Raw genomic sequence first — 20,545 nt, 5'->3', positions numbered from 1 at the left:
TTGCCAATCACGGCGGCTTCAACGCCCCAGCCGAATACTTCATCTCAGCCATTTTTTTATTTTTTCTCAAATGGACCCCCTCAGGATAAATTATTAAAGCCCAAGGCAGAATCCGAATTGGCTTAACACTTTCTATCATCACATTATTTATTAATTTCGCACATTCAACCGTTACGATGGATTTATTGAATCCCAATCACTCACTTCGATCTATCATTAATTATTATTACGTTTTCAGCTGTAAATTTTGTTCCTCCCTAGTTCATCGCTGGTCCGCTCATACGTTTGAAACTCTCGGACAAAAGTTATCATTTGAGAAATAAAATATCAACTGGATTTTACCGATTCCTTAGTTCCTTTGGCCCTTTACCTTGTACAACTGTTTGGTTACTGCATTAAATAACATTAACTGATATCAAGGTATAGAGTTTAGCCGGTCATTCAATTGAATAAGTTTTGAATTTACTAGTGGGAGTCCGATTCGGCGGAATAGACGAATGGGTTTTATTGACCCTTGGCACTCGCATATGATTGTGTCACAGCTGCCTTCAATAATTCAACGCGTATTTGTCAATTACAATGGTTACATAAATAGTAGATCCTTATTCGAGCTTTCAAGAACAAGAAGTAGGTATTTAATTTAATTAGTTAACTTAAGCCTAAGTTGTAATCGTTTTGGTAATTCGCACGCTTTGACCCTTTTAATGACGTTGAGAAAGCCATTCCCTCGGCATTTCCGATGCATCGAGAGGGTTTTTTGCGATCGGTGAGTTGTGTTCATCAAAATTTAGAATTTCAAAAGATTTCCGAGTATCGAAGCACAGAAATTCCGGAGGAATTGCTTTTCTTGTGGATGAATCCTTCATTTTCACCCCTCAACTTGGAATTATTTTAACAATAATTAAAGCCCGTTACGACGGATACCGATTAACGCGTGTCTTCAATATTCCCAGGACATAAAAAAAACCCACATGATTGGCATCACCCCTCGAAAATCGTATGTGCACTATTCAATTAAAATTACAATAGCTATAATAATTAGTATAGGCGAGTCTTTCGATGAAGTCCGTATGTGCACTCTGAGTACAATTAAATTTATCATTAGTATTTTCACAATGAAGCTGCTGACCTCTCTCATTAAATTTTAATAATTAATTTTTGATATGATATCACCACGTCGAAACGACAAAAACTGATATACCAAATTAAATAAAGTTTATCTGTTGAAAATTAAATGAACAACAATAACGACGGAAATATTTTCAATTACGAATCTCTCGATTTTCCTTGATTTTTCATTTATAATTTTACCTAAAATCTGAACTATGAACCACACGGTGGGGCGAATGAGTAGATTTCATTGCCTCGAATGCACAATCGCGACGCTGTACAATATTGGAATGTTAATACAGTGTCTCGGTACTGGCACGAGTGGTACAATTGATCACAAATTACTAAAAGACAGGAGGAGAGTGTGACGAATGACCACCAATTCCCCCAGTAGCCATACATTTTTTCGTCCATCTCTCCCCTCCAATTTTACTATTTTCAGTTTATTTTCATTTTTCTTATTTTGCCCCAAAAATTTACTTGAGAATCACGTCAACGCCTGTGCGCCCCTAGAGTCCTACGTAAATAGTCGTATTACAAAAACAAACGAGTTGAATTTGATCGCAGATGAAGACACATATGATTGCGTTATTATTATTATTATTTTTTTAATACACTTGTAAGTGTTGAAAGGTCGTGGAGCATTGTCATTTGAACCCTCAAGGCAGCCTGACAAGCCAACACTTGTTGATTTCAACCACATAGACAGTTACATAATGCATCGATTACAATTCTACGTATAATATTTATTGTTAATCCACGGGTAGACATTTGTCAGTAAACGTGAACTTTGTGTTGACTCGTCTACAGCACATTCGTCCTTTATTCAATTGGCTACACATTAATTAATTGAACTCATTCAATTATCCTCGATACTAGATCCCTACTGACACGAAACACGGAAGATTTGCTCATTAGTCGTTATCTCCTTGAGATTTTAGTTCGCTATTCAGCAAAGAATTCAAAAAACCCTTTCTCCTAAACAGTTTTCATACACTTTTCAAATAAAAATTCATTAAACCTCGCCTCCCTAATGTTCAGCGAAAATTTTTAACTTATCCTCTGACATTCATCGTTATCTAAATTGCTCCTGCATTCATAAATTATTAATTACACGGTTGTTTATACGTATTTCGAAAAGATTCACAGACATTATTTTATGAATTTTTATGTCATTTGTATGAAGTGTTCTCGGAAGATTCATTCAATCTTCAACACGAGAGCGTTGTCCTAAATGCTCTACAGCTTCATCCCTCAAAAATATATATTCATCATTTTATATGTATCATTATTTTTGTATTTTTTTCTTAATTTACTGTTTAGTAGTAATATACGTCATATATTCATATAATAATATATGCATGTCCGTTATGTGACTTATCATCTATTGAATGATCTATGCAAGTATACTTACACTTTTTATCTTAATTGTTAATCCATATGTATCTGTGCAATGTTATGTGTAATCCTCAATTAATTAATTTTTTTATTACGATAAGTTTTATTCGAAGGAGATGATCGACAGCTACCATACGTTAATATTATTGTTCGTGAAATATTTTGCCGGATGGTCACTAGGATCAGCGCTATCAATTCAGCAGCCTCAATTGCTCTCACACTTTCTGATTTATTAAATAATAAACCTGTCTGGGATGGAAAAAAAAATAAAAATAGCAAATCAATAAATCAAAGAAACGAAGAGATTTTCTTGTACCCTGGTGTACATTTTCATTCATTTTTCATCTTCTTTTTATTCATCTCATAATATATATAATAATAATAATAATAATAATAATAATAATAATAATAATTCATAATAATGTATTAGCAATAATAGAGCAATAATAATAATAATGAAATAGGTATCGTTACACTACTTAGGTACAGCTGCTTGATACTCTTGTTTTTTTTTTTTCTTTCTTTTTAAGGAGGAAATGAAGGAAAATAAAGACATTTTGGGGAAACGTTACAGGCGATCGCGAGGACATCTGCTCTTTGCGATATGTTTTTTCGTTGTTAACTCTTATGTTCTTTGTTTTCTTAAAGTTAATCCTCTCTCCCATCAATATGGTCAATAATTTTGCTCGATTTTAGACTTGATAATCACACTGAGCAGATCCTCTTGAGCGGCTGAACCCTCAGTTTTTAAATAATAATAAAAAAATGCGCACAGCCTTTGCGCAGACACAACTGTATGCAGTTTTCATTTTTACTCTATGGTGTTTCAGTGTGAGTGGTTTTTTACTTGGAAAATAATTGTGAATGTACATGAGTGCGACCCGATCATCATTCCACTCGAAAAAAACATTCTCAAATTAACATAATAAATCATTGGGATTTAAAATACAATATTCACTTACGCAGGACAATAATTGTTAATGATATACTGATATTTTTGAGATTATCAATGCTCGCTGCATTTTTGGACTTTCTTTGTCAAGAATTTTTTAAATTTTCAGATTCCCTTTTATGTTCATATTCTGTTGATGACAACAATACCGTTTTCATCAATTTTTATCGGCATTAAATTAGTTAAAATTTCTTTCAATTTCAACGCCATAATCAATCGATGGATAAACGACATTTTCATCATTTTTTACAGTCAGCTAGACGTAAAAATTACGTACGAATTATAATATGTCTATGATAAGTATATTAAGGCCATGTTTTAAAGTGTTCTGGAGAGCATTACCACATAATTATCGTTCATCATCAGCCGTTTTCAACTGTTCCACCGCAAGACTAAAATCCTCATGAACCAAACTGGGAAAAAACTATTTAAAAAAAAAACTATTACGATCGCGTCCAAACTAATGGGAAGGGGCATTGAGATCTCAATTATCTCCTCCCAAAAATGAAAACAATTTATTCTCAATTTGAGTCGAGCAATTGAGGGACAACCCACGCGACAAATAGTACAGCCTAAAGAGAGTTTTATGTCGTTTAAAAGCTAAAGATATCATTAATCCTACGATTGCACGAGAAATTGGTGTTCCACCGAAAGGCGAGTGGGTGTTTTGTTACCAAGAGAAAATTTATTAATTATTTATAAATTCAATTCTGCAATGAATATGCTCTTCCTATGAAGACATGATATGACAAAAAAAAAAAAATAATAAGAAGCACACAAAATACTAGCCCCCTCTCTCTCTGTCCCTCTGTAGTTTCCTCACCCCCCGATAATCACCCACTCTTATACATCAAGTAAATAAAAATATATATATATATATATTCTCGTTAACTATGTATGCTTTTAACCATCCGCTTTAAGTATAGAGAATCCCTCGTTCGTGTAAAACGTTATATTTGCATTGACTCGATTGAAACAACCACAACATATTCCATAACTCATCCTCCCCCGGGATCATTCACACTCATCATCCCTCTCTCATCTTTAATATCAGTTCTATGGCTTAAAAATGAACAGTCTTAAATTTAAGGTCCTCCGAGTTTAATGAGCATTTGGCGAGCGCGCGGGTATTGACCAGTTAAAACTTAGTTCAGACGTGTCGAGTGAATTTTAATAATTCTAGAATCCAACGCAATGCGTTACAACAACCAGACGAAAATCAAATTTTTCATTTTAATACCGAGAGGATTGTCACTGGAACAGTTGAAAATAGATATTGCCCCTCCGGAACAAATTGAGATAACAGTTTTTCTGGAACGTATTCAGTTAAAAATCATCGAATTCATCTCCGAGCTCCACTTGGCACCACGTGTTCTCAATGTTTATTTTTCTTGTTTTTTTTTTTTTTTTCAAAATTGTCCATGATTACTTCTAAGACACGTGTTACGTTTATGCGAGGATATTTATGCTCTTCACGTGTTTGATAATCAATAAACTTATATTAAAACGTATAAATAATAAAATAGTACGTACATGGACGTGTGGCATCATTTCATTAATTTTAATTCATTCGTTTTTAGCCATTGAATACCGTCCACGTACGCACGTATTTACCACTTGTCAGCGCAAAAATTTTAATTTCTATGTCGTTAAAAATCTAGTTAACTACAAAAGAGAAATAGCCTAGTGCTCACAACACAGTTCACATAGAGACTCCCTATTGAGAGTGTTTTTTTTTTATTAAACTTAGGAGATACTTTACTTTTTTGTTGTTTAATAATTGTTAATACTCGCGTTTATTTAATTGGCATAATATTATACTCACAGTAATAATATTCAATAATTAATTATTCAATAGATCATCGGTTAAATATACTTTTTATATTATCGTTATTTTTTTTTGTATAAATAAATTCATTTTTTTTCACTTTATTATATGTATGTCATACAACACTGTGTTTCATTTTTCTTTCTCATTAGCATCGTTTGTTTTTCCTCGTTTTCATTGTCTCATGGTTTCAATTCAATCGATTTTACATCGCGCTGTGTATGACTGAGGGGGAGGGCCCCGTGACACGTTCTTCCATTCTTTTTTTTAGAGTTAATTGGTAATTTTGCTCGCCCATAAGTAAACCCCCGTTTAATACGTTTTATTTAAAGAATTATTGTAACAACAGCGTCCCACGATATTTTACTGAAATTATAGTCCTCCGAACGAGCTGTCTCACTTTTGATTAATGTCAAATGTTTTTGTAAAACAGGAAAAAATCAATGGAAAGAGGGGACTCCTATTAAATTTGCTCCTGGAAAGAGGAAGGGATAGAGAGCCTTCGGATTGCCTCGGAGGGACTCGGTTGAATTCATTACGCGTCAGGAATTATTAATGGGCTGGGGAGACTTGATGTAAGGGCACTTGTTCATATCTATACTAATCTAATTAATCGTTTATCATCACTCACAGAATCATCGCTTTCATTTTTTCAATTTTCCTTTTGTTTCACATTACCTGGAATTTATTTTTAGTTAATTTAAATAATTATTTTCTTGTTTTTCTCCTAGGACTAGATTCAGGCGTGCCAGGCATCTGACTCCTTTCGCTAATCGATCCGAATGATGGGAAAAGCTAATCAGTTTTCATTTGGAAGATGCTAATTTCGCGGATTTGTTACTGCAACTCTCTTCTTCGAGGAAAAAATTCAAAAAATGTTTTTATTTCTCGTGGGCTTCAACGTACTGATTCACCGCTGATTAGAAGAATTACAGACTATCGTGTATTAGGCACTGAAACATGGAATTTACGAAGTGTTCTCGTAACGCATCTTTTGGTTTTTCGATTACTCTCCTCCCCGCTCCATTCATTTTTGCACGGTAATTTGTCACATCGTTTTGTCTTGAAATTGTTTATTGGTCAATTACGTGCATTACTGGCCGGATGTTACCCGGAGATTATTAGTACTTTCATTTGATCTTTATGGAGACGTACAAAAAAATTCAATGCAAATGGCCGACTTCAATCATAAAATTCCATTAAATTTTTTTCTACGTAAACGATCGAAAATTTTTATTTCACTGTTCTTTTTACTTTTTTGGTCTTTAATGATCAAGTTTTTATGAAGTTGATCTCTCATTAAATTCGTGGGAGGAACAAATAAAGCTAATTTGACACGTGAAATAGCTACTCAGAGAAAAAACTATTGAACCACAGCAAGACATAATAATTATTCCAATGCTAAATAGCGCAAAGAAATCCACATGAAAAATAATTCACTGAAATTACATTAATCCATTAGCTAATGAATAAAAATGTCTCATAACAATACGATTGGCAACACAATTAAGCGTATATCGGAGCAATTGAGTTTCACCATTCCCCTCAAATTCATCTTTTCAATTTTATAATTAAAAACTTATTTCATTTGTGCTTCAATGTCCGAAATTGGACTCTAATTAATGGAAGAGTCAATGACAATTTCATTCATTTACTTAATAAATTCTTTGCTTAGTCACGAGCAACAGAGAAACGCCTCCACGAAAAAAAAACACAGCGTCACACATTTTGTTAAATTTAAATGTTTTTTTACGCTTTTCACTTTTTCCTTCTGATCCACTTATTACGACAGCTAACCTAGGAGCCTTGTGGACATTCAATGAATATGATTCGTTCTTTTATTTACCCCATTATATGATTATTTAAATCGGTTAGAACCTATGACAGAGGAAAAAATGAAAAGGGAGTAATGTGGATAAGACCTGGGAGTCCTCAATACGCTGAAAATAATCGTGCTCTTTTGGGCTTCGTTTTTTTTTCATTACGATAAGTAGCAGTATAGATATTTAATATTCATACATTTGATATACCATTAATTAAATAGAATTACTTTTTAGACTCGTTAATGTCGTCTTATAATCGACTGATTTTTCCTACCTAATTACCATCATGGGGATTTCAGGCGAATAACATCCCTCATCCTGTGCAAGTTATACATTATATTATCCTTGTATTATTTATGACGTTAAAGAATGTATATGTAACGTCGATTGACACTGAAAGCAAGCGAGAGTAGAGTGAAATAAAATAAATGGCCCGTAGAGATCGAACGGCAATTGCGTCTGCATTTTTTTTTTCAATTATTTTTATTTATTTTCTCAGTTTATTCTAGGATAACAGGGACGACATTTAAGTAGTAAGCCCACTGTAATTACCACGCATTTATGAAAGATCCTCCGTGTTAGAATATACTCTAAAAATATGTTCTTATTGATATTATTATTATTATTATTTTTTTCAAATTACATTGATCCCTCGTAGGCATTTTTTTCATTATTTTTTGCTTTATTTTTTGGCTTCGAATGAGCAGTGATGAGAAGGATTATGCGATGAGAGTTCCCTATCTCCTTCTTCTCGATTTTTATCTCTTATTTTTGTCCATTTCTCTGACCCCCCCGCCCTCGGTCGCCGTAAATCATCTCGCTAATTCTCGACAATCTATCGAAACATTGAGTTTGCAAATTGAAAAATCAATTTATTCGTCGTTCTAGTATTTTTTGATAAATACGTACTGATACGTACAGACATACTGTACATCAAACAATTGTTGATGCACATTGATACGTCAATATGAGATGTGTGGAGACAAATTGATCTTTCAATTTCTTCGGCTATGCGCCGTTAATATAACTGGGGCTTATTATCATGTCGCACGCTTGTTATCTCACATTTAATTAATTTTTCTTTCACTTTTGAGTGTTAAACGTTAACGCTCGACTGGAATGAACACGCTTCGCCCCTTGGAAAATCACCAAACGGCCTAATTATCCTCATTAAATCTTAGTCATCGTTTTTTGAATACTATTAACGGACGTAAGTGTAGAGCCTCGTCACGCAAATGAGAGTAAAGGAGTAATAATGTGAAATTATTGTTTTCCAAAATTATATGTAGAGTGAGACATAGTTTCTGAGGGTGCGAAGCAAAAGGTGTTTGTTTACGTGTTGTGTATGCATCTGTTGCACTCGCACGATGGATGAACACTTGAATTTCTCATTACAAATTTGTTTTTCCCTTCAATCAGTGATAGATTAATCTGTAACTTTTTTTTCATGTTATAATTTATTTATAAACTGTATCATTAGTATTATTTTTTTGCTTTTTTTGTTTTCAATGCTTATCATTACCGATATTAAATTGTCACATTTCTCCTTGTCTATAAATAAATACCCTTACATGTGTGTTGTTTACACTTAATATCTAATATGCATGCGCATCCACACTTATCTCTTTCGCTCTCTTTACATTTTCATCATTATTTTTTATGTCCACATATATATTTTCTCCTTCATCTGTTTAATTAGGTTGTATCTCACACGTGTAATACTTAATTTGAACTGAATCAATCGGCCGTCGGTCATACAACTAATTAATAACGAAACAATGAAAAAACAAAAAAAATCAATGACATTCTGTACTTGTTTTTTTAAATAAGTGACAACCGTTTAATCCGACTAGTCGACGTACCCTAATGCAAGGCTCATAGTTATTTCTTTCAATTAATGTGGCACTAAATGATTGATTCCATCAAACCCATCGATCACACAGCAGAATTAAATCCAGGAATATCCATTCAGTGGATTGTGCAATTGATAAAAATGAGAGAATTATCTCATTCACAAAATCATTGTGACTATATCAAGAAGAAATTCATCGACTTCAGGTGATTATTCTTGATTTTTCTCTCATTTTTATTAATCACAGAATGCAGTGTGCCTCATTGAACGCCTGCTTTAGACAGAAAAAAATATAATGGAATTGAAAAAAGAAAAACAAGTCCTATAATTGAACAGCCTCGACGAGGAAAAAAACTTTCGAGGTAGATTCGAATGAATACTCGCTCTCAGAGAAACGCTCCGTATTTTTTCAGTTTCTTTTCATATTTATTCATTTAATAATTGCTTTCATCACGAATTCTTAATCCACTATGGAAATGGATGAATCGTTGATCGAGTAAAATACGAGATCCCTTTCTGTTTACTTCCTCAAAATCCACATTTGTAACATATTCACTTTTTTTTGTTTTCAATATTAAATAAATCGAATGATTACAACGAGAAACAAGAATAACTAATAGATGATAAAAATTGAAAATAAAAAAAAAATATTGAGATACATATAAGGCTTTTTGCTTTACGAGTATATTACAAATACGTTTCACCATAAATTCAGTTATTTAAATATCGCTTCGAGTAGTAGATTGTTGATATAACAATTAACGATAATCATAGTGGTATGCAACAATAAATTGATAGGATTTTTTTCTTCAATTCAACAATTTTTTTGAATTATTGGGTAGGAGCGGACAATGGCTATTACAGCGATAGTTGTGACAGCGATGACAGTTGTGTTTTAAACTCAAACAAAGATTAAACCCTATTTATTAATAGTGCAGCTGCTACATTTACTTTTGATATAGTTTCTTCTATTTGCTCAATCATTGTTCCTTTCATTCGCTTTATCTTCGAGCTGTGGAATAAGTGCGATTTACGAGGGATTTGTTCTCTCAATGATATTATATTTAGTAATTTAAGAGATTAATTAATGAATTTAGCGTTCTCAGAAGCTCACGATGCTAAAACGTATGGATCGTCAAGAAGATCACAGATTGATACTGGCGTTAATAGTGAACGTTAACGCGAACCGACCCGCCCTGCATTTATAATTCATTGGTTGTGATTTTTTTAGGCTTAATGCAGAGCTTCAGAGATTAAATTATAGGCAAAAGTATTACTAGGAACGAAGCGCAATCCGCGTGCCGTGGGGAACCGTGTGCAATGATTCATGATTTTTTTTACTAATGATTTTGTGGATAGATTTTTATTCTTCCTTCACACTGCTCGACTAGTCCGACTCCATACCGACAGCTAACGGAATTGAGAATGAAATTGGTAAGAATTCGACACCTACAGACATTTGAATTCTCAATTTGTTTTTCAGGTACGAGACTTAACGGCCGATTCGACAATAGTCACACCTTTTACTTGACTCTTTTTTTTTCGAATAAATTAAGGAATTATCGACAAGGAATAATTAGTAGAATAGCCTCTTTTGGATTCATTACTCACGAGAAATAAACTTAAATCCAAGAATATCAAGTGCCAATTGTGACTTTGATGTATTTTCTCATCTCTTAATTCTAAACTAAATGCATTTGTTTTAGTGAGCAGATTTATATTTGGCCGAAACAATTCTTTACAAAATAAAATATTACTTCATCTGGGCTTTTATCTTTCTCTACCCTCTTTTGTGCACATTGAAATAATTTGCGCGCACCTCGCCGAGCGAACCAGATACATTGACTTTGATCATGAGAATAATCCGACATTCAATGTGTTGAAAAAGCGGTGGGGAATTTATTCAGCCAATTAAATTATAAAAAAATAATAGTCAACAAGGAGGAGAAAAATAAAATAATGATTTGTGACTTTGTAAAGTTTCGTCGAAAGAGGTCAATAATGGCGATGTCAGATTTCTCCGACTGCTAATTAATTTTCTTCAAACGTAACGCTACATAATAATGATAAAAAAAAATGTTAAAACCAAAATAGCAAAAAAACCCTTACTAACTAAAATGGCATAGAAAATCAGATCCTACAGACTATCGAAGGCGACACTAATGAAATTCGCCGGAAGAAATACCCGGTACACCAAAAAATATAATATATAATAATAATAATTTATAATTAATAATAGTAATAATATAAGACACTCGTTTTTTTTAACCAAAAAACCTACAATCGGAGATAAAGAGCAACAAAAAATATATGTAGAAGGGGGAATAGATGTATTATATGAGGGGGAAAACCGCAATATTCATCTTTGAGCCACGACAATGATACTTCCTTAATGTATAACAAACGTCAACCGTTCACACACTCACGCCTTATCACTCCCGAGAAAGTCTTATCACATACTCGCACCTTTCGAACATTATTTTTTTTGTTTGTTTCTCATATTTTATTAATTTTTTTTTGTTTTCTTTTTTCCCTTATGACCTACATCACTTCCTCCCGCGAAGAGAGGCGTGATCGTCTTCATCTGCTGATTATTACAATTAATTGATGTTTTTTTCAATTTTCAATTCATTTTTCCCCTAAAATTACACGCAAATGTCAACTATATCCTTAGAACAACGTCTCTCGTCGGACAAGACACGAGAATATCACATTGCAGGTGTTTTTTCCTTATCGTAATCCTAATGTACTAGAAAATAATCGTTCTGTTCCGTCGGGATTGTTCCAAGAAAGAAAATAAATAAATAAAAACGCATATAACCCGTCCGCGATACGACCGAGGCTCTTGAGTTTTAATCACTTCGTATTATAATTTTGTCTCGCTGTCGTGATTCTCGCGATCTACCTCAATTAATCACTTCCACCTTCAATGAGAATAAAAGTTCACTCAACAGTTCAATTTTATTTTTGGTATCGAGATGAAAATAAGGGACTCGTCAAGCATATGAATGATCGTAAATCGCTCTTTCTCGAGATTAATAACAAACGTTATCATCAGAATAAAAATGAACAAATGTTCTCTAACATTAAAATATCTTCTTGTCATGATTGTATCCGCATCGTTGTTGAGAATTTATTTTTGCGGTTTCACAGAAGGGGGGGGGGGGGCAGGCACGTTATTTTTTCTTGTCTTCCAAAAATACATAAAAAGCTCAGTGCTGTAATCCTAAGAGCGAAATAAAATCGAAGTTAACTTGGAAATAAAGAAATGGAGGGAGGAAAAAGAGAGAGACAGAGAGAGCAAGCGGACATTGACAACAGGAAGGACATTGATTCTTAAAGATTAATGGACGAGCAGTAAAGGTTGTGCGATAAATTCGATGCACTTCAATTATCATTACAATCGTTTAAACTTTCTCCTATGAATAGAGAAAGAGAAAGAGCGATGTCAACGATGTGATCGTTTGCTCCAACGAGTTGAGTCTTCGGATTTTGTGATTCTCGAAATTTTCAAATGAAATTTTTGGGAGATTAATTAATAACTCTGTGGACCACGTAATTGGTAATTCAGCGATAAACCACTCCTATTATCCCCCCCCCCTCCCCTCCTCCCGGACTATTGATAATCGGCTTAAACAATACGTATGGTAGGCTAACAGCTCTTCATAAATATATATATTTACATATATATTATTGAAAATTGTGAATTATCTTTTTTGCTATTGGTACTAAAATTAAACTCTATATATTTATTCATTATGTTACGTGTGTATCTATCAAGGGGGGACTGCGTGCGCGGCAAAACGCAATAAGTTACACCTAGGTTATTGTAGTATTTTTTTGTTTTTTTTTCGTGTTTTTTTAAATTCCATTTATGCGCCGTTATTCCCCCGGGGTGATATAGAAAGGCGACTGCTACCCTCCACACTCATCTTTCCCGTAGCCTCTTTATTCTAATTATGACACCCCTCTGGCGTCCCCACACTTGAAATGTCCGTAAGATTGATTCACAAAAAGAGACCCTAAGTGTTTTTAATCTAAATTCAATATTATTATCACAAGAAATTGTCTTTCTACAGCTCCGAGAAAAACGTCACTTAAACTTCGTCATTTCTTTGATTCGGTTCGATATAATATTACATTAGCTACACGTTTAAATCGCCACGTGATGGAATACTTGGAAAAACGAAATATTCATTTTCTTCTTTAATCCGGGTTATTAATATTAATTATCTTTCGCTCTCTTTCTCGTTGAATTTATCAATGACTTATTCGAATCGTTCAGTTTTTAAACCATTAATCTCTTCCACCGGAAAATTTTTCCTCTACGAACACAATAATTGTCTCCCGCAATATCAAACCGATAGGCGATACATAAAATAAGAAAAAAAATTGAATTGGTGATTAAAAATTCACGACAGCCCGAAGTTAAATGCCAAGTAAGAGGAACAATTCTGACTAATAAATTCAGAGTCGTTATGTTTTGTCCTTCAGCACTACGTAATTTCGATCTAATGCGATAATAAAATCTTTACCCGTCAATAAATCGCGCCTCGACCGGGCAACTATACATACCTCACACCTTAAATACCGACTAAAACACTTATCCCTTCGATAAATCCTTAAGTCTACGTCCGTTGAATACCAGGGCATTAACATTGAAATATTCTTACCACCATCATTTCAACAAAATGGGAAAAAAATTGGGAAACAAAATAATTGCAGTTAAATAATGATTATTACGCGTCCATGGGCCTCTAGGAGTTAGTACGCTCGTCTTTTAAATTCCCCCACCTAATCATACACTCGGCCTATCAATTAAGTAAAACATGATTATTTTATTTCTCATTCTCACGAATTCGTGTGCAATATGTTACCCATTATAAATTTACATATGTATATAAAGAAACCATTTACGTCGACGTTGTATTGTTAGATAAGCGTGTTTTCGTGTTGTCATCATCCCTCCCTTCCCCCCCAAAAAAACCCACCCACGTCATATAATCTTTTTTCCGCAGTCACTCTATTCCGTAAACATCTTACAACTTGCTATTATCATGAATGTTTCTATCTCTCAATTCTTAAACATTAAAATTCGCTTATAGATATTCCGAGGTTTACAGTTAACTTTATAATTATGTAGTTTCTCTCCTAGGTCAGCGGGTCACTCGGAAAATTATCGTCAGTGCGATGTTAATTCACTCTTGTTAATGTTCGTGACCCGTTAATTTATTCGCGCAAATTCACATACGTCAAGAGTGTTTCTCCCGTTTATACATATTATTTTTATTTACGTTCTCTCGGTTAATGTTGATTGTTGATTTCAATGTTACATTTATATTTACGTTATTACTCATTGTAATCAATCCTCAATTATTGCGCTACGCGATGCCATTCGTTTTCCATTGTCGATTATTAAAGGAAAAAGCTCGCAGATAAATTGAAAAAAAAAAGGGTACTATCCATTTTTTTTTATATTTTTGCTCGGTCGTCGTTTGGTTTTCAGTCCATCAGGTACCTTCGACGTTGGAAAAAAAACTTGTTCATGCTAACCAACCATTTGTTGGTGGTCTCATAGCTCTCACGAGTTTTCTCCTTCATTCATCTTCAATTTGTCTCTTTTTAAACTTTAAACAACGTTTTTTTTCACTTTTTTTTGTTTAATTAAAATTTTTTTTCCACTCTGCTTACGAGGAAATGGCCGTTAATGAGACAGTTGCCGTGAAAATGTGCCCACCCCCGATCGTTCCCCACAGTTATTCGTTATCACAAGGAGGCATAACGCTAATACCGGCCAGTACTTAATGCCACCACGACTTGACTCGAATTAAAATGTGATTTTGTTGTTTCCCTATTCTCAACTCCCTCATGCGATATCTTTATTTAATTATTAATTATACTATTTATAATAAGTTTTGTTTTTTTTTGTCCTTTTCTCGTTTTTTTTCGCTTCGTCAATCGTTTTTTAAACTCTACATTAATAAATGGTACAGAGACACACTGGACATTGGCACGACAGGTGGCATTTAGATTTAATATAGAATAAAATTTACGTTATTGCGATAACATTTGGTATCGTTGTGTCGTTGCCCGGCCAGCCCGTATTATTTAAAAATGTATTTCCCCTTGATTTTCAGTGTTTTGCGATATTCGTTCTACATATTTTCCCACTTAACTCTCGGCAGGACGGCGGGCAGCGACGTCAATGCTTTATTTTTTATTTTTTCATTATTTTTTTTTTAAGATTTCATTCTTTTGATTAGATTGGTACAGTCTAAGTTTGATACTCGCTGCAGTCTTCAAACTGTCCAGCAAAAAATGGAACACTCCCCGACACGATCAGAGACCTTTGGCCTTGGGTTTACTTTACTTTACGTTTTTAATTATTTGTGTATTTGTTTTGCTCTTATTCTGCAATGATTCAGACTGAATTACGGAAACTGGGTTGAAATACATGTTTCTAAATTTTTTACTGACATAATTGTTCTCTTAGTTCCTTTTGAAAATTATCGTCGTGTAACACAGTCGCATGATTGTGCGCGAGAGTTACAAGAATTGAGGTAATCAAGTGGTTCTGCTCGTTTTATTCTCTTATCTTTCATCGCAATTCCGTAATTCATGTCAAAAGTTTTGTTGATAAAAATCCTAGCTCAACTCACAACTATCTGTGTTTGGGTGCGACAGAGAGCTTCCATTGGAGTTGGTGGTAAGGGGGGAGGAGGAGCTGATGTTCATGCGCACTTGAACCCGATTCGATGGTCTTCGAGATAACCGGTCGGATATTATCAAATGATTAAACTTTATTTTCCGTATCTTTACTTGAAACATTGTGTCTCTCAGTTTAATTTACTGTGGTTTTTAATTTTTTTTTATCATTTGTTGGTTTATCGCAGTAAGATCGTTTGGCTGTTCTCCATTCATTGTGACCATACGGGCACGAGAATTGTTTGTTTGTTTCATTGTTAAATTTCTAAATTATTTTGTTTGTCTTTTTATTAAGTAACTCGTTCCGATAATCATCATTATCATTAACGTTAATTGACATTTTCGAGAAGACTCAATCGACATTTATAATCATTCAAATTCTAGCGTCAATGTGTGCTCGGATGTCGCGCTGCCGTTTTTATTTTAACAATTTTCATTGAAATACCTAAGTGATTTTGCTAAGTAGGCAATTATTCATTCAGTTTATTGTATTTCATTTTTGTCCCTATTACGAAGGCTAAATAAAGTCAGGAAGATAAATAAGAACGAAACAAGTTTTGCTGGCGTTGACGAGCTCGAACTTTAGTTTCATTATTTACGATCGATGAAGATTGATTATTGATGCCTGATGGCTTTTAATCGTCACAAGAGCCTATTAACACTGGCTAAACGTCATGGGCCGTTGAACTCGATGCCCGGTTTTTCCGCTCTACATCGACTCACCTCCCAGAAGATCTCCGGGTAAGTACGAGTTGAGGGAGCTTGGTGTTGTCCTTTGCGCTTCACCGCTGTCAATTCCAGAGTTGCTCCAGAGGGAGTTTGTGGTGGGTGGAGCGCCCCAAAGCTGACTGGAGCTGCCGCCCCAGGTGTCGGGTGGTGGTCCTGCTTTATTGGAGGGCCGTAGACCCCAGCCACTGCCCCCAGAGCTGCTTGTCTGCTGCTGACCACCGTGGCTCAACTGCTGGAGAAGGGTGTGAACCTCGCTGTCTGCTGGAGATTCGGCGAATATTGTAGTGTTACCGAGGACACAATTGTTTAGAGCACCTTGAGCCTAAAAACATAAACGCGAGTGTTATCAATCATTTCGAAAATCCTCTCATCATCAAGATATTGAAATTCTTGAAGTTTTACTTACCTTGCTAGACTCATCTCGTGAAGAGTATTTAGTAAGTGCAATTCCATGATTCAGGTACAGACGAAAATCTTGAACAGGTCCGTGCTGCATGCACAGTGTTTTTAATGTCGAGCCATCGATCTGGGGTGTCAGATTCTTGAGTAATAACCATGTACCACCAACAAGCCATCCGGCATTGCTGCCACCTCCGCCACCACCAGCGCCTCCACCACCTGATTGGAGACCCCATGAACTGGAAGGCCGACTAACTCCACCTAGTCCAGCCCAGCCATTGCTTGTATTTCCTACACCTTTGCTGCTGAGTCCAGGTGGTGGACCCTGACGAGCTTTGTTCATTGGTGCACCCCAAAGTTCGGATGTTACTGCGGTTGGGGGTGGTGCTGAGTCTGTCCAGGTATTTTTAGAGCTAAAAGCGAAGGAGATATTACTTTTTATTTAAAATCTCTTTCAAATGACAATTGAATGAATTTTTCTGTTTTTTCAACTCCTCTCCAACTATCCCAAATAATAAATTACCTTGAGAATGCGCTGGGTGTCGTTGCAGGTGGATTAAAACTCCACGTAGAGTTACTCAGACTAGGAATTGAGGTGTCAACATTTTGTGACTGAGGTGGTGGTGATGTCTTGGAGCTCGACGAAAATATCGTATCAGGATCCTTGATGGCAGCTAGTGACAATGATCTGACAACTGAGCCTGGAGTAATACTGGGATCATCCTCGATGTTCTTCATCTGAGTGCCCTAAAAAGACCAAATATAGGCAACTACTGATGCAGTCTCACGTCCCATACACCAAGAGGTGCACACAAGGGCGTGAGAATAATTTGGAAAAGAAATATGAAGAGAAAAAACAACAAGACAATTAATCGAGTAAACTGGGGTGTGATTACCTTCCATGGTTTGCCAGGCTCGAACTCGGGGACTAGATCAGTGAATGCAGCGCTGCCTGGCTGCCAATCCTTTCCATCAGTTGCATCATTGTTACCAGCATCTGGCCATCCACTGTCACCGAGTCTCGTTGACCATGTGCCATCAGCCTGTCCCAGCAGTGGATTCATGTTTGGACTGCTGTGTGTATGGCTCAAGCCGCCTGGTGCCTGGGGTGGTTTGCTCGTTGTTCCCGGTGCACGTGAAAATTCATTACCAGTAATGTCAACGTCTTTGTCGATTGAGGGAAGCTTCCATTGATTCAATCTCGACTGTTGCTGACACACTGGTGGCTCTTTGTTCATTGTTAAATCGCTAAAACTGTTTTGAATAGCTGACATTGGATCGTGAACCGAAGTCTTGTAATAATCGGACGATTGGGAAGGTATGGGATGCTGTTGTTGCTGTTGTGCCTGTTGTTTCATGTACGTTGCCTGTTGAACAGCTATTTGATTCTGAAGATTAGCAATTTGTTGCTTCGTCTTTGTTATCTGAACACTGATTTGTAGAACAGTCTGGCTGTTTATCTTGACCGAACTCTGTAATGAATGATGCTGGAGTAGCTGCTGGAGAATTTTGATTTGTTGGAGCAATTGATTCAGCAGAATCAAGGTGTGCGGGGCCAGGGGTTGATTTAGTATCTGCTGATTGAGATAGCCCTCCTGGACGGCTAGTTGTATCTGCTGGACGAGCATTCGTAGTTGCTGGGCGCTCGGGGGGTTTTGTGGTGTTTTCGACGCCTAAACAGAATTAATTGGTTTATTCATTATCTACTGTGCACGATGGACTAGGGGGCCAACTGACCAGTGCACGAAATTTTCCTGTAATTCAGGTAAGTTGGTATTTTTTCAGAAAATAAATGATAAAAGAAGGCCATTCAGAATTTTCCTTGTATTTTAGTAACCTATTGCAGAACTCGGAATCAATTCTGAATGGTCGCCAAGAGTCTTTTATCACTGCCCTATTAATTCGGACACCAATCTGTTCAGCTTTCCTAAATTACCGATTTGACCGAACTGTCGACTGCAAATTTCATTTGTGCTATAATAATAAACATTGGAATGTGCTAAATCTGAAGCGCAGACTTTGACTACGGCGTCCGCATTAATGTGAATAACTTTCTCATAGCGGGTTTACTTACGGTACATCAACTGTTGGCACCCCAATTATTTAACAATAGTTTGTCTTGCCCATACTGCATGGGTAGAATTTAACAGTATATGAAGCATAATTGTCATGCAAATGAACCATAATGAATGGAAAATAAATCAGGATAAAACAACTGCACAGGTAAAACAAAAAACCATACTAAAGCCAATGGAGAAATTATTTTTTTTTTCGTTCCAAGCGGTAGAGAGGAGAGCAAAGAAATTATCGAAAGAAAAAAAAACAACGTTGGGACTATATGCGCGCATATGCGTGTGCTGTTCGTCAGGTATTGTCACCTGGTTAAAAGGCGGCTGCGGAGGATTGGTGTTTTGCTGTGGTGGTGGTTGCATTTGTACTGCCGCCTGTTGCTGTTGCTGCTGCTGGAGCTTCAAGAGGCTGGCACTGGCCACCGAACCACTTACGCTGCCACTTGCTGCCCCGCTAGGCCGCACACCCAAGCACTCGCCCTGCGTTACATAACACCCTTGTACCCCAACTACCTTACCTATCCACCTTCCATTTTTCTATTTTTTTTTTTTTAGATCTTCATTCTCGGGATGGCCAGGATTGCGAGCGAATACACCCAGAAGTCGGGGGAGAAGATCAAAGGACTGTTTTTTGGACTTTGAGAGTCGTGGGGGAATTGCGGTAATTTGGAACATTGATGTTCCGTCGAAATCTAGTAACTTCATCATTTTTCTCTTCATATAGTCGATAAACCTACCGTCCGGTTCAAATGGTCCGCATTAGGCATTTCCCCCACTCCAAAAAGTCTCACTATTCAGATTTTGCAAGGAGCCATTCGGAAAAACTTGTTTTGTGAAATATATAGAAAATTGTCGTGAATTGGGCCTAATTTATTTAAAAAATTAAATTCATGTCTCATATATTTTTTTATGTATTCTTCACGCATATGGAGAATCCATTGAATTGGCCCGAGTTATATATATTTTTTAATAAATTTTTCCGTGGGAAAAAAACTTTCAAAAAGTAGAATTGGTAAAAAAAATCACCCGAAAAAGCCAACTACCAAAATGACTGGCTGTATTCGCTAATGCATCTGATTACCTGTTAACCACCTTCACCAGAAGAGCACCAACCCCAATGATAATAGTCTTACGCTAGCAAACTAGTTACTGTTCTCTCAAATGCAAGAAATTTTGGCATCAATAGAGATACAAAGGTAACACCTAAACTCTCCACTGACACACAACCATTTTTGTATCTCATGTTATTCAGCGTTATCCACTCAAAATTAAAGTTTCCACCGTACCCAGGGATCAATGCTTAACTCTTGAAATCTCTCCGGTAAAAGTGTACACATGGGAAATATGTTCAAGTACATACAGATTTAATGAACCAACTCACCTGTGGGAAGGACATTTGCTGAGCAACGTGACTGAATTTTGGATATGCACTAGACATGGATGATGGGTTAGTTGGATCGTAACCGGATGGGGCATCATGACGACGCCAGTCTAGTGAACGTAGTTGAAGGAGCTCGAGGGCTTCGTCGCGATTCATGTCACGCTTTCTGAGAGCTGTTTCCACATCTTCCTTCTAAATTTTTCCAGTGAAGGAACAAAATTTTAATGAAATATTTGGTCACTATTTTCCCGAAATTTCCAACGAAATTTTCTAGATTAGCCTTATTCTTACTCCTGCGG

At 35.9% G+C, this 20,545-nt stretch overlaps 1 protein-coding gene across 5 annotated transcripts in view; it reads right to left on the bottom strand.

Annotated features, from left to right (window-relative positions):
* Positions 1–2,813: 2,813 nt before the first annotated feature.
* LOC135164171 (trinucleotide repeat-containing gene 6C protein) overlaps positions 2,814–20,545 on the bottom strand; it is a 30,857-nt gene continuing 13,125 nt past the window's right edge. For 3 of the 5 annotated variants that reach the window (XM_064124249.1, XM_064124248.1, XM_064124250.1), the window contains exons 5-10: positions 20,247–20,438; positions 19,175–19,345; positions 17,693–18,469; positions 17,320–17,543; positions 16,804–17,209; positions 2,814–16,719 (exon numbers count right to left, since the gene is read on the bottom strand). In XM_064124249.1, coding sequence (XP_063980319.1) covers positions 16,378–16,719; positions 16,804–17,209; positions 17,320–17,543; positions 17,693–18,469; positions 19,175–19,345; positions 20,247–20,438 — 2,112 coding nt within the window. In that variant the 3' untranslated portion in view covers positions 2,814–16,377. The remainder of the gene's footprint in view (positions 16,720–16,803; positions 17,210–17,319; positions 17,544–17,692; positions 18,470–19,174; positions 19,346–20,246; positions 20,439–20,545) is intronic. The other 2 variants (XM_064124252.1, XM_064124253.1) reach the window with 2 other exon arrangements.

Source organism: Diachasmimorpha longicaudata, chromosome 7, assembly GCF_034640455.1.
Source record: "Diachasmimorpha longicaudata isolate KC_UGA_2023 chromosome 7, iyDiaLong2, whole genome shotgun sequence".
Classification (NCBI taxonomy): domain Eukaryota; kingdom Metazoa; phylum Arthropoda; class Insecta; order Hymenoptera; family Braconidae; genus Diachasmimorpha; species Diachasmimorpha longicaudata.
The sequence above is the reverse complement of the archived record's forward strand: the minus strand, read 5'-3'. Positions and strand labels throughout refer to the sequence as shown.